At 36.0% G+C, this 15,225-nt stretch overlaps 1 protein-coding gene across 3 annotated transcripts in view; it reads right to left on the reverse strand.

The window, feature by feature from the left end:
- PDCD6IP (programmed cell death 6 interacting protein) overlaps positions 1 to 15,225 on the reverse strand; it is a 79,453-nt gene that overhangs the window by 38,816 nt on the left and 25,412 nt on the right. For 2 of the 3 annotated variants that reach the window (XR_001889359.1, XM_017892926.1), the window contains exons 4-8: positions 14,737 to 14,864; positions 11,825 to 11,978; positions 10,604 to 10,704; positions 8,212 to 8,343; positions 921 to 1,143 (exon numbers count right to left, since the gene is read on the reverse strand). Coding sequence is in view for 2 of the 3 variants with exons in the window: in XM_017892926.1 (XP_017748415.1) it covers positions 921 to 1,143; positions 8,212 to 8,343; positions 10,604 to 10,704; positions 11,825 to 11,978; positions 14,737 to 14,864 (738 nt within the window). In the remaining variant the exon portion in view is untranslated. The remainder of the gene's footprint in view (positions 1 to 920; positions 1,144 to 8,211; positions 8,344 to 10,603; positions 10,705 to 11,824; positions 11,979 to 14,736; positions 14,865 to 15,225) is intronic. The other variant, XM_017892927.1, reaches the window with a different exon arrangement.

Consider the following 15,225-nt stretch of genomic DNA (forward strand, 5'->3'; position numbering starts at 1 on the left):
TTTTATTTTATTATTATTATTATTTTTTTTTTTTTTGAGACGGAGTCTCGCTCTGTCACCCAGACTGGAGTGCAGTGGCCAGATCTCAGCTCATTACAAGCTCCGCCTCCCGGGTTTACACCATTCTCCTGCCTCAGCCTCCCGAGTAGCTGGGACTACAGGTGCCCGCCACCACACCCGGCTAGTTTTTTGTATTTTTTAGTAGAGACAGGTTTTCACCGTGTTAGCCAGGATGGTCTCGATCTCCCGACCTTGTGATCCATCCACCTCGGCCTCCCAGAGTGCTGGGATTACAGGCTTTAGCCACCGCGTCCGGCCTATTTATTTATTTTTTGAGAAGAGATCTCACTCTGTCATCCAGGCTGGAGTATGGTGGCATGATCTCAGCTCACTGCAACTTCCACCTCCCACGCTCAAGCAAGCCTCCCACCTCAGCCTCCAGAGTAGCTAAAGCCACAGGCATGCACCACCATGCCAATTTTTTTTTTTTTTGGTAGAGACAGGGTTTCACCAGTTGCACAGGCTGGTCTCTAACTCCTGAGCTCAAGCAATCTACCCATCTCAGCCTCCCAAAGTATTAAGATTACAGGTGTGAGCCACCACATCCGGCCATATTTGTTTATTTCTAATGGCAGCATCTTAAATAACAAATGTTAACAAAATGACAAGTGCTATAGTCTTAATCAAACACACAGTTTCAAGTCTTCTAACCATTGTATACTTTACATATGCTTTATTGTTTACTTTCCATCTTAACATTGCACTGACACAATATAATATTTATTCTCATATTCATTTTAAATAACATGAAAGCGAATTATATTCAAAGCATACAATAGCAACTATGCGATCTTTAGCTAGGAAAAACAGAGTAAACTAGAGGAAAATAAGATTAAAGTGTGTCTGAATAATTGACATACCAGTAAATTTCTGACTGATGGGTACATTGACCGGGGTAGATTTCACAAGTGTGGCTTTGCCAATAGGATCTAGATCTTTAAGGTCTGGAACTCGATCATGATAAATGAAGTCATTATCCTTCTTTGCTGCAGTAAGGGCACGATTGATTTTGTCAGAAAAATCCTTCACATTAACATATTCATCATAGCGAGATGCCACTGTTTTAATCAGTTCTGCTGCATGCTAAAAAGAAAAATGTCAACAACAACAACAAAAAAAGGAGATGACTTTCTTTCTCTTTCTCCACCAAGTATTTAAGCATTGGTTTCAAAAAAATATATTTAATTTGAAGACTTGCATTTCCAGCAATGTGGCTGACAGGATTATCTGGAAATTCTCCCATCACAAAATACCTGAAAACTGAAGGATAATACATAACAGCCATCCCAATAAACACATAGGCAAATTATCAAGATAATAAAAGAAATCCATGAGCCAATCAGTATAAACTGACATTGAAGAAAGCTAGCTGTCAGGTTCTTTCTTTTTTTCTTTCTTTTAGACAGAGTCTCACTCTGTGACGCCCAGGCTGGAGCACCATGGCGCCATCTCGGCTCACTGTGATCTCCCAGGTTCAAGCAATTCTCCCACCTCAGCCTTCCAAGAAGCTGGAATTACAGGTGTGCACACCCACGCCAAACTAATTTTTGTATGTTTTGGTAGACATGGGGTTTCATCATATTGACCAGGCCAGTCTCCAACTCCTGATCTCAAGTGATCTGCCCACCTCAGCCTCCCAAAGTGCTGGGATTACAGGCATGAGCCACTGTGCCCCGTCTGGCTGTTGGTTATTTCTATATCCAAAGAATTAGCAATTAAAACTTATTAAAGGCCCTCATGGAGACCCAAAACAAGGGTCTTGAAACCATACAACACAGAGAATTGAGATGCACCTCTTTCATTCCTTCACATGAAGGCAGGAACCTCAAAGGGTAACAGGTAACACTCAGTGAAAGGGTACATCTGAAAAAAATTACCCAACAACACAGGAAGTGAACAAAATGTCAATATCAATAAAAAAATTTTTTTTAAGTTTGGCCTTATAAAAAAAATGAACATAAGCCACATACAAATTTAGGTGGTATTAGGTATAAAGACATCATATAAAATAGACAATGAGGCCAAAAGCATTATTAGGGATAAATATAATACATAATATTTTAATGTTTGCCAATTTGCCAGAAAGATATAAAATTTCTTACATTTTGCATGTAATAGTTTCTATATAAACAATTATAATGAGAAATTGATACATCTACCCATAATCAAAGTGGAAGATTTTAACATATCTGTCTCAGCAATGGCTGGACCAGATTTTTAAAAAGTGTAAGATTATAGAAGATTTGAGCAACACAATTAACAAGTTTGGCTTATACCAGACATAGAGAACACTAGACTCCACAAATAGAGAATATATTATATTCTCAGGCATATAGAAAGCATCTACATCTATAAAATGACCAGATGAAGAGAGAAGGCAAGTCTAAAACAACAAAATTACTAGAATACAAAAATGGTTTAATACTAGAAAATCTACTTACATAATTCTCCAAAATAATGTTACAAAACCAAATTTCTCCATAGATGTTGAAAAGTATTTGATAAAATTCAATATTCTTGATTTTTTAAAATCTTAGTAAAATAGAAATAGATATATAGTTCCTTAACATGATAAAAATCTTAACCTCCAAAGCTGGTATCAAGCTTAGAGAAAGACAACCAAAACAAAACAAAAGCCACCCTTCAGTGTAAACTAGGAAATGGGAAATTGCACAAATTTAAATCACTTTTTAAATTTGTAAATCAAATTTGATTTGTAAATGTGGTTGAACCCTCCCCCAAATAGCAAACACTAGTACCAGAACCATAGGTACCCTATACACAGAGGGGGAAAACAGGGGAGTGCTAATGGTGCCACCCCGAGTTAAAACTACTTTAAGCAAATCTGAAAACAATAAAACAGGATGAGAAAACCTTGCCAGGTGATGATAAAGGCAAAGCCAACTGGCCCCTATCATGCCACCAGGGGATCACAGAAAAAAATGTGATGCTGAGGGGTCTCATTCCAAGAGAGCTGCTGAGAAAAAGAAGTAGACAGATTAACTAAAAAGACAGGGTTGCTAAGGGAAGCAGAAACAGAGAACAGAAAAGTAGGGAGGGAGAAGAAAGGGCATAAGCACTCAGAAAACGCCTATATAAGCACTCAGCAAAATATAAACCCTAAAAGTAGCTGCATCAACTTGAAATGCAAAGGCTGTGAGGAATCCAGGGAAGCACAGGTATGGAGGTAGTGGGATTCTTCCTAATCCAGGGTAGGCTTTAAGAGCCAGAGAAGTGGACCTTAGGAGGGAGACCTTAACACAGTGATGCTTGTAAAGCTAACCCTGCCCATTTCCCCACACAGGAACCTCCAGCAAAATAAATCTTATTCAAACACAAGTAACTGAAAAGGCAACTCATTTCTCAACACAAAAAAAAAAAATAAGAAAAAAACTGAAAACAAGCAGTATATCTTTCCAGTAGATAACGAAACTCACCAAAGAAATGTTGCTGCAAAGTAGATGAAAACAGCATGCTAAAAACTCAACTAAACTACAACACTTAAGAACACAATGACAGTACCAAAAGAACAGAGGACTGGATGGCCCAAACCAGAGTGAGTGATAGCCAAAGAGCAAAAGAATATAAAATAGGAAGTGGCAGAACTCACAAAAGTAAAGAAAAATACAAATTTAAGAAAGCAAGGCTGAGACATTTATACAAGGAGCAAAAGGGAAAACATACATCACAGAAATCATAGTAAAAAAACATACAGAACAAGAAAAAGTGAAGAAAACTCAACACAGAAGTTGAGAAGGAGATGGCTGTTACAAATAAAAGATTCAGAAAGCCTATCAACCAAATGCAAAGTGAGGACTTTGTGTGGATCCTGATTTGAACAAACTAAGACCCCTGAGAAAAAAATCAGGGAAAACTAAACTAGATGTAGATAATACTGGATTATGACTACTAATTCATATTAATATTAATTTTGTTAGATTGGGATAACGAGCCATCTAACAAAATTTTTTAATTGTTTAAATTTTTGTGTTTTAATTTTTTAAAATCTTTATCTCTTAGAGATACAGGCTAAAAAACTTAAGAATGACATGATAGGTGAGATAGTTGTAAAATACTCCAAAAAAATAAGAAGGAAAGGGGAAATAGCTAAAACACAAAATAGCAAAATACTGATAATCACTTAAGTTGGGTAATGGAAATTCAACGATCATACTTTTACATATGTTTGATGTTTTCCATAACAGTTAAACAAAAAAAAAATTCATATGAAGAAACACATGCAAGAATAGTCAAGAAATTTCAGAAAATGACAAAATTCAAAAAACAAGCAAGGACAGGCGGAAAAATTCAAAAAATAAGAGATAATAGTACCTATCAGACATTAAAACAGTCTAAAGTATAAATAACTAAAATGATATGGAACTGGAGTATGAACAGATAAACACGTCAATGAAACAACAAAAGCAGAAATAGATCTCAGTATATACCATGAATCTAATGTGTGAGAAAGTCAGAATCTCAGATCAGTGAGGAAAACAAGGCTATTATAATAAATGGTTTGGGGACAACTGGCTAGCCATTTGTAAGAAGACTTTAAAAACTGGATCCCCATCTAGCACCACACATCAGGATAAATTCCAAGTGGATCAACAATTCAAATACATAATAAATTACAGACATATTTATATTTTGCTATCAGCCATCTCATTTCTATTAATTTATTTAAGATATACCTGCTGCTATGTACGGGACTGTGTTCCCCAAATTTCTTATTTTGAATCCCTAACTCCTAATGTGATGGTATTTGAACATGGGACCTTTAGAAAATAATGGGGTTTAGATGAGGTCATGAAGGTGGGGCCTCACAGGGGATTAGTGCCCTCATAAGAGACACCAGAGGGCTTGCTCTTGCTGTTTACCATATGAGGACACAGAGAGAAGGCCATCTGTAAATCTCATCGGAATATGACCATACTGGCACCCTGACCTTGGATTTCCAGGCTCCAGAACTATGAGAAAATAAATTTCTGTTGTTTAAACCACCCAGTCTATGGTTTTCTTATGGCAGCCTAAGCTAAGACACCTGCTGAAGTACAAAATAACTTGTGTACATGACTTTTTACTGTAGCATTGTTTATAATAGTGAATCTTGGAAACATTCAAGTATCCAGCAATAGGAGACAGCAATAAACTGTGGTTTACACAGTGAAGTATAATGCAGCTCTAAGGATGGTCTAGCTACTGCTGAATTAAGATGAAGAGATCTTCAGGATACATTGTTATATGAGAAAAGAAGGTATATAACACTGTATATATTAATAGCATACTACCACTTCAGTAAGAAGGAGAAGTGAGAATGTGCAGTGTGTGTGTGTGTGTGTGTGTGTGTGTGTGTGTGTGTGTTCTGTATGTATATATTTGCTTCTATTTCAAAGAAAGAAAAAGAAACAGGAAATTAATGGAAATTAACTACGGGGCAGTGTGAATAATGGATGGAAGGAACAGGATAGAGGGAAAAAGAGGAACAGGAATTAAACTATGTAACCTTATATATACCTATTTTCCCCATTTTGAAAAATTGCAAGCCCACAAAATAATTACATAGGTCCAACAATTACCATTTTGCCACATTTGCTTTATCTATTCCTTTTCCGTACAAACGCATAATCATGTACCTTTTTTTCTTTTATTGCAGAACTATCCGAAACTGAAGTTAGATGTTATGAGCCCTCATCCCTAAACACATCAGCAAGTATTCTTTCTATAAGGACAATCTCCTTAATACCTACAACCTAGTATCGTAACTAAGAAAACAATACTTGCACAAAATCGATTTACAATCTTGCTAGGTCCCTCATTAACGAGTCAAATAAATCTTTGACATGTAGTCATTCTATGTGAGTATGTTTTTGTATCTGTGTGTATATGTGTGTGTGTTTCTATATCTTTTTGAAAATTGTATTTCATCATCTTTGAAGATCCACCAAGATGACCAAGAAGATCCATCTTCTGGGGCCACATAAACTGCACTGTTCAAGAACTGCAACTCATGAGCTGTATTAAGCTCAGGTACAATTTTTCTTGGCCCCAGAAGTGATTCCAAGCAGTAATTTTATCATTGCTGCCAATTTATCTATTGTTTTGATTTTCCTGATTGTGATTTTATTTTCATTTCTGGTTTGCATAGGACCAGTAAGTTATTTCTCTTTGCTAGTAGCCATAACTAGAAAGTTGGTTTAATAGTGTGACCTCCTAATGATCTCCATCAGAATCATGGGGTATTATTCTCTCCTGAATGAGAAACTACACAGGGTATGGTTTATTGGTCAACTTCTTGTCTGTTCTGTTTGCCCTCTTGGGAGTGTAAATCAATTAAGAATAACTGTCCTTTGAAATATGGACCAGTGAGTGTGTTCTGTGTTAACTTTTTTTTGAGAAGGGGTGTCACTATATTGTCCAGGCTGACCTCAAACTACTAGCTTCAAATGATCCTCCCAAGTAGCTAGACTACAGGCATGTGCCATCACACCCAACTTCCATCTTAACTTTTAACCTATAAATAAAGCTGTAAAACTAAAGCTGCTAAATCTATGTGTCTATAACTGAGGAAGTCTTTACCCCCCTCCCATTGTGTGAATTTGAAATAATTTCCTTTTTCAGTGGTACTTAAAAATGAGATTAAATTTCAAAAGGAGTTCTTTATCTGACTGATTATATTATACAGACTAAATATGGGCTTACTTAAATCTAATAGTCCCAGAAACCAGAAAATAAAGAAACTAAACTTATAATTTAAATATGCTAGCCTTAAAAAAAAATTCTTCCCACAAATTCCTTGTTCAGAATCATTTTTATATATGAATCTAAGTTACTGTAATCAAAGTGAAGCCCCAGACAAACCTGGGTTTGACTTTTTTAAAAAGTCTTTCTCTCATTTGGTCACTGTGAGATGTTTCCCCATGAAAAGGCTAATTAATTAATCTGAACCTCCTAAACATTTCCATTGTTATGGTCTGAATGTGTCCCCCAAGTTCATGCGTTCTCGATCCCAAAGTGCTGGGACATGGGGATATAATAAGAGGTGATTAGATCAAGAGGGCTCTGCCCTCATGAATGGATTGTCATTATCATGAGAGAGGGTTAGTTATCAAGAGAGGGGCTTTGTTAAGCAGTTCAGCTCCCCTCTTGCTCTCTCTCACTCACCAGCACTCTCTTGCCCTTCTACCTTTCATCACAGGTGACACAGCACAAAGTCCCTCACCAGGTGCCAGCACTTTGACACTGGACTTCCCAGTCTTCAGAATTGTGACAAATTTCTGTGCTTTATCAATTACCCAGTCTGTGGTATTCTGCTGTAACAGCACAAAATGAACCAAGACAACCACAGTATCTTCTAATAATCAGTACATATTTAAACTTCCCTAACTCAAATGCCCTAAGTCATCTTTCTATCCTCTGCCTACTAATACGCAAAACACAAACAACTCATACAAACAGCTCTTGCTCCTGCTGGCAAGTTGCCTCAGGTGCTATAATCTCACAGCAAGTTTCTGACAACCCCAATGCCAACAGTATGAATACAACTGCACAGACAGTACTTGGCTGTTCACAAGATATATGTGTGTGTGTGTGTGTGTGTGCGCGCGCGCGCGTATATGTGTGTGTGTATATATATATATGCACACACATCTCTCCACTGTCCTCAAGTTACGAAAGTATGGGCCCAGTTTAGACAAAGACCAGTCCACAAGTTAAACACTACACATACTCCTGGAGCATGGCAATTAATTTAGAATTATTTTTACGCTGAAATAAACATGAATAAAAAAGAGAACTGAATGCAAATTCTGCATGAATTTTTCAGAAAATATATGAGACCTCAAAAAAAATGCAGTAAAGTCTAAAGATAACAATCTGGAGATGGCAATTAATTTAGAATTAGTTTTACATTAAAATAAACATGGATTACAAAAGAGAACTGAATGCAAATTTTGCGTGAATTTTTTAGATAAAATATGAGACCTCAAAAAAACACGCAGTAGATAAAGTCTAAAGATAAAAACAATTACTGTCACTGCTGACAGGGGTGATGAATGGGAAAGGTTTTTATGGGCAAACTTGGAAATCTCACTAGAAAAAAAAAAAGAGATCCAAGTTAGTTACTTAAATATTTATTACCAAGAGACTCACCTGTAACCTTGCAATTTCTTCTCCAAATTTCTTCTGCTGTTTTGCCAGGATAGACTGATGGTACTCAGCATTGGCCTGCATGATACAGTGCTTTGCAGCCAAGACAGGGAACACCTCCTGGAAATAAAAATACTGACCAGGGGAGAGTCCAACCACACAAACCATCACAGACAACATGGGATGCAGGAAGAAAAAGGAAAAGAAGACAGAAATTAGAATCACCCCATTAATGGTTTAGAGATTAAGGTTAGTCGTTAGGTGTAAACAGAGAAGACGACATGATTTTGTATGGATTGAAATCTATGAATTAAATTTTTTTTCTTCCAATTGAAGGGGTTTTCTTTAACTGTTAACTGAAGCCAATTTAGGTTTTTACAATTCTCTTTAATTGATCCATGAAGTCAACATTTTGTTTACAAAAAGAAAGAAAAGCATGCATTATTAGAAAGAGAAGTAGAATGGACATTCACAGAGGAACACCAAGCACAGGGCTTTAGAAGCTTTCTTATGAGCCCTTACCCAGCCCGTAGAGTTAACTTAACCATCATTACTCACATATACTAATGAAATTGCTCTATAGATGACTTTCATCATGTTTTTAAAAAAAGATAGTAAATTCTCACTTAAATTCATATCCTACGAAGGTTCTTACTAAAGATGATTTTAGCCATATAAAAATGATTTAGTATCATAGATACACTAATATTTCAGTATCATGTACTCAAAAACATATAGACAAATGCATTAAGTATATCACCAATGATGATGATAAAGTGCTATTTTGCCTATTTGTTTTGAAAATAATTCCAGTCAAAATTAATTTTAAAAGATCCAAAGACATAAAGCAGGAAAGCAATTATACTAGCAGTGGCTCTTCCAAAATGCCAAATCCTAACCTGTAACCTCACTGCTTTTAGGAAGTATATGATATTAAAAAATCTAAAGAATTAGGATAGACAATCACTGTCGAAACAAAAAATGTAAAAGAATCAAAAACTGAATTACTACCTTGTGTGCTTTCCTGTCTCCCAGGGAATAATTTCCTACCTTCCTGGATCACTACTTGCAGACATTTCAGTTTTATAACTAGAATATGAAAATATCTTATGAGCTTTATTAGTAAAAAGGAAAAAATAAAAGACATCTAAATTTCAAACTACACTCATGCCAGTTCTCAGGGTAAGGCTGGAGCAACTTGATTCTGAAACAGGAGATTTTCAAGGAATACCAGGAATGCTGCAGAGGTAGCTTCCAAGTCTTTGTAGGTGACATTCTTCTCTCCATGACAGGACTGAACTAATGGCCCAACAGGATGTAACGGAACACTGTGCAGCTGAACATGAGGTCTTCCAGATGAAAAAAACATGAGAGGAGATCCCGAGTCTCTTTTTAAGAGGAAAGCTATTAATACCCAAGAGTCCTGGGCAAATTTCTACTAGGCTCTTGGTGTATCTTAAATCCCCAGGAATTGTCACATTAATTCCTTATTGATCATTTTCTGAGTAATAAGTACTGTGGATGCACTTATCTGCATTTTTACTTCGCCCCCAAGTTGTCTGCAATTTTTTAATGTACAAAGATTCCTGAACATGACTTATAAATCCATAAATTCCCCTTCCAAAAAAAAATCATGTAACAGATACTATATGATGAAACTAATTCCTTGAACATTTCTGAAGGAAGTAGTTGAAACATACATTTCACTCAAACTTTAAGTTTTCTTTATTAATCATTCCAAATGTACTTGTTAGTGATTTGCTTTGTCATTAAATGATCATCACTAAATAGTCTTTTCAATTGTCACTTCAGAAAGGTTTACATTAAAACATTATACTTCCTGTGATACGTGGTTTAAGATGGTTGCTTTTCCTTAGCTGTCCATTAGCAGCCCAATTTTTTTATCCCTGTTGGCAAAACTTAATTCTAATCAAAGTATCAGATGAATTTGTTAAGTTTTCTTTTCCTTTTTTCTTTATGTCTGTTTTTGCGCTTTAAGACTCATCTTTAAGAAAACAGGACAATAATTAAAAGTGTGAATAATCAACATGCTCAAGTATATATGCTTGTACCAAGTCACCAATGATTCAGAACTACACAATGCCTTGATTTGATGAAAGTATTAAAAACAGATGGTCAACATTTTCCAGAAAGAGTTCTAGCTTGGAAAAACAAGTTTAGTAAAAGGTAAAGACAAAGGCATCCCTTAAATATAAAAGAATTGTTCATGCATCTTAAATTAAAAAAAAAACAAAACTATTTCTACTATATACTTCAGATAATTCTATTGAAACTTCAAATTTCTTTATAAGTTTCAACTTGCTTCTTATACACACAAAAGTCTAAATATTTCCACATGCAAAGTAAGCAAGTGTTTATAAAAACAATAACTGACCTTAGGGAGAGTATCTTTGTATTGACACTGCTTGAAAGCATCACCAAAATAATCTGCAGCCTGATTAGCCAATTTAGCTATGATGGCATCTTTCATTTTATCTGGAATACAATATGAAGTTGACCATCATAATTAAAATAAATATGAGTTAATCTGACATGTCTCAGTATAAACATTGAGATCACAAGTTTGTACACGCATCTTAAAACGTCTTTCTTGATAAATCACATTTTCTGCACAAAATTTAAAACAGACAAAATAGATTGGTGGTTGCCAGCAGTGGGGGAAAAGGGAATGAGGAGTGACTGCTAATGGGTACACAGCTTCTTTTTGGGTTGATGGTAATGTTCTAAAATAAGACAGTGGTAATCAAAACTCTACGAATATACTAAAAATCTTAATGTTGTACACTTAAAAAGGGTGAACTTTAGTGTATACAAATTCTATCTCAATATATGCTGTTATTTTAAAAGAAAAAAGTATTCCAATTCCTATTTCTTCCACGTGATGACTTATCTCTTATTTTCAATTTCTCTGCACTTACATATTCAGCCTATATTTCAATCTAAACTTATATGCCTTATAAGAATTATTCTTATTCCCTCATTCCCAGGGCCAGGGACTGTGCCTGGATGGCTCCTTCGTTTCATTTAGGTCTACTTTAAACAGGACCTCCTGAAAGAAAGCCTTCTTGACTAATGAATCTAAAATTAGCACAGCTTCCCCTACATCCCTATCCCATAACCATACCACCAGCCACTGTCATACAATTCTTTCTTATTTCTTAAAGCAATTATTTATGAAATTATCCTGGCAACTTAATTCTTGCTTATCATCTCTCCTGTCGCCAGAACATAAGGTTGTTTTCTAACTGTTTATCTAGAAACTAGAACAGTGACTGGCACACAGTAAGTACCCAATAAATATTTGCGAATAAATGTTTGACATGTTAAAAACATACATAAATACTATTCCAGAATGGAGTGTTTAAAGACAATTACTAACGATCCATTTCATGACTTCAAACACAGCCTACATTCTTAAATGTGCATTTATGTCACAAATTCAGAAAAGGATAGCTAAAAATTTTCAATAATCCATGTACCAAGTTCAAGAAGGAAAGCTCAACACCGGACATATTATATTCTAATCACTTTTTTAATTTAAAAGCCTTATCGCTTCTTTTCACATGCAACGAAATGGAAGACAAATCGGAGTTACCTCTTGTAGCTTTTAAAAAAAATACTTCTTGAGCCTGTGCCAGCATAATAAGACTGAGGGTCCCAACAGTATCTGGAGATATGTCCACAGTAGGCTCTCGATTTAAGGCAGATAAAACCGTCTCTTTAATATGTAAAAAGGCACCACTAGCAAACTAAAGGGGGGAAAAAGAATTTCTTTAAAACCTACAGGAACTCAGCAAGACTTAATTTCCTACTGTTAAATACAAAAGTCATTTCAAACGTTAACTCAGTGAACAGTTAATATATTTAAATTTTTATATTATGCAAAACCAATCTAAAACATCTGACCTACAGACAATAAGGTTATCTTTCTAAAACTCCATAGCGTAAGAAGAGATTTAACAAAGAATAAAAGTAAATTACAAGGAAAAACAAAGTAAACTAATGGAAAAATCTCATTAAACTATTTTAGAAACACTTCCTCAAAATTAACATGAGAATAGACGCAGGGATAAACATTAAAATATTTTTAGTAGTGCAATGCTCTTGCTTTGGTCCCAAACAAATTCATCTTACAAATAATTAAACATGCCGTAGTTAGGGGACACCCCAAACAGCGCATACACCTAGTCCTCTGAGGAACAGCATTACTACCCATTGCTAGTGATTTCTGTCTGGCCTTCAGAGCTCCCTAGTGAAATGTTCCCCTTCAGATTTTTCATCTCAATTATATTTTGTTAATACTGAAATAACTTTGCTTCTATGAAACAAACTATACTAAGAAAAAGAAAGAAGTCAGTCTGGGATCAAAATGTGTCACGAGTTGGCCGGGCACAGTGGCTCACGCCTGTAATCCCAGCACTTTGGAAGGCTGAGGCGGGCGGATCACCTGAGGTCAGGAGTTCAAGACCAGCCTGGCCAACATGATGAAACCCCATCTCTACTAAAAATACAAAAATTAGCTAGGCATGATGGCACACACTTGTAATCCCAGCTGCTCAGGAGGCTGAGGCAGGAGAATCGCTTGAAGCCAGGAGGCAGAGGTTGCGGTGAGCCAAGATCATGCCATTGTACTCCTGCCTGGGCAACAAAGCGAGACTCCATCTCAAAAAAGGGAAAAAAAAGTGTCATGAGTTAGATAAACAGACAACACAGAGAAAACTCAAAGTCAAATGTATTAAAATGAACAGCATGTTTCTGCAGTCATTAAGTATTATAAGACTAGAGTATCTGCTAGGAATGAACAACTGAACTTGTTTAGTAAACTAGTGAATCAAAGTCTAGAACAGCTAGGTGTCTGAGTCTCTCATTTACAGATGAGGAACTGGAGGTACTAAAGAGGTTAAAGAACTTGCCCAATGGCACAAAGCTTCTGGGTGACAAGCAGCCTAGATAAGGACCTAGGTCTAATACCACCAGTTATCTTTCCATGATACCAGGTGCCCTGCTGTGAACACTCACAGAATGGAATGTTTCTTTCATAATTCAGAATGACCTTTCTAAAATATCATATACCAATTAACTGAGTTACAGTTAACCAAAAGCTAAATAAAATTTTACTTCATTTTCACTATTTTATTTATTTTGAGACAGAGTCTTGCTCTTGTCACCCAGACTAGAGTGCAATGGCACAATCTCAGCTCACTGCAACCTCCGCCTCCTGGGATCAAGCGATTCTCCTGCCTCAGCCTCCCGAGTAGCTCAGATTACAGGCACCCAGCTAATTTTTCTATTTTTAATAGAGACACGTTTCACCATGTTGGCCAGGCTGGTCTGGAACTCCTGACCTCATGATCTGCCCACCTCAGCCTCCCAAAGTGCTGGGACTACAGGTGTGAGCCACCACGCCCGGCTCGTTTTCACATTTTAAAATATTTGCCATGTATAGCCTCAAAAAGAAATAGCATATGCATTATGTTTGTCATCTATGCCTATTCAAAACTGTAAGACAAGCCACAATTTGGAGCATGCTGTTTCCTTAAGGTATATTTTCCTTTTACTTTCTCAGAATAGCATTACTCACCTCTCCCTTAAACATAAACAACAGGAAAAAGCAGACTATCTTTGAGACAAGCAAATTTCATGGGAGGTTTGGGGGTGAAATAGTGGAAGGACATTTGGAATTACATGAAATTTGGAATTACATGAAATTTGGAATCAGAACTACTGAAACCCAAATGGACTGCTATATTAAGACTTCTGACTTTTAGTCTCCTCGTATGTAAAATGGGAATGACATTATATGACATACATTGCAAGGTTTATCTGGGGTCAAATAATGTACATGAAAACACTTCGTAAATTAGAAAATAATATAAAATGACAACATGATTATATATATTACTTGACACTAATCATTTTTTTAACCAAAACAAAAAAAAAGCTGAATAAATAATAAACAACTGCCACAAAATAACATGCTATATTAGTAAATGATTAGTATGTAAAATAGATTAGGTAACTTATGAACATTACGTGTCTGACCACATTTAAATATGACCTCTCCACGTCTCAAAGTTAAAATTTTATTTTCTTGCCAATTTCTTGTCTTTATTTTTGTAACAACAGTGAAATTTCAAGTGTGTCTCACTCTAAGAAAACATATGAAAATAAGGTACAAAATTTTTAAATTAGGTAATTTATTTAAAATGGATTTACCCTAAATGCCTGAGATGAAATCTCAGACATTTCAACCAACAATTATTGAGCCTCTATTATGTGCCAGGCACTGTGCTAGGTGCTGGGTATAAAACAATGAGGAAAAACAGACTTGGTCTATAGACAGTTTATCTAAGGGCTTCAACAGCAAGAATCAATTCATTTTAAAAGTGCATTCATTTAAGAAAACATCTGTTAGGTAAGAAGTAGCTATAAACCTAAATGCAAATTATTTTCCGCTTAATCCAATTTAGTGTTGATCATTATTGCAGTAACTACTTTTCCGCATACCTGGTAATGCTTAGCAGCGATTTTCAATCCTTCATCATTATCCAGGTTCTGTTCTGCTGCAATTTGGCTAGCTAAGGCTGCACAATTGAACAACACACAGCTCTTTTCATATCCTAAGCTTGCAAGAGCTGTAAAAAATTAAGAAGGAAAAATTTATCAGATTATTTTTTCTAAAGAAAACGAATGTTTCAAAGAGAAATACTATGACCTCTATCATCCCACTAACTCTCACAAAAACAAGTTTCCAGACCTGTTTTCTTGCTGTCATATGCTCCCATATTTCAAGCTGCCCTCACAGGCATTTATTTCCACAACAATATTCCCATCACCTAAAACGCTACAGAACAGTAAGTTACTAACACTGTGAAACCCCGTCTCTACTAAAAAATACAAAAAAACTAGCCGGGCGACGTGGCAGGCGCCTGTAGTCCCAGCTACTCGGGAGGCTGAGGCAGGAGAATGGCGTAAACCCGGGAGGCGGAGCTTGCA

The sequence above is a fragment of the Rhinopithecus bieti genome, unplaced genomic scaffold (genome assembly GCF_001698545.2).
Source record: "Rhinopithecus bieti isolate Rb0 unplaced genomic scaffold, ASM169854v2 scaffold_22039, whole genome shotgun sequence".
In the NCBI taxonomy this organism is placed as follows: domain Eukaryota; kingdom Metazoa; phylum Chordata; class Mammalia; order Primates; family Cercopithecidae; genus Rhinopithecus; species Rhinopithecus bieti.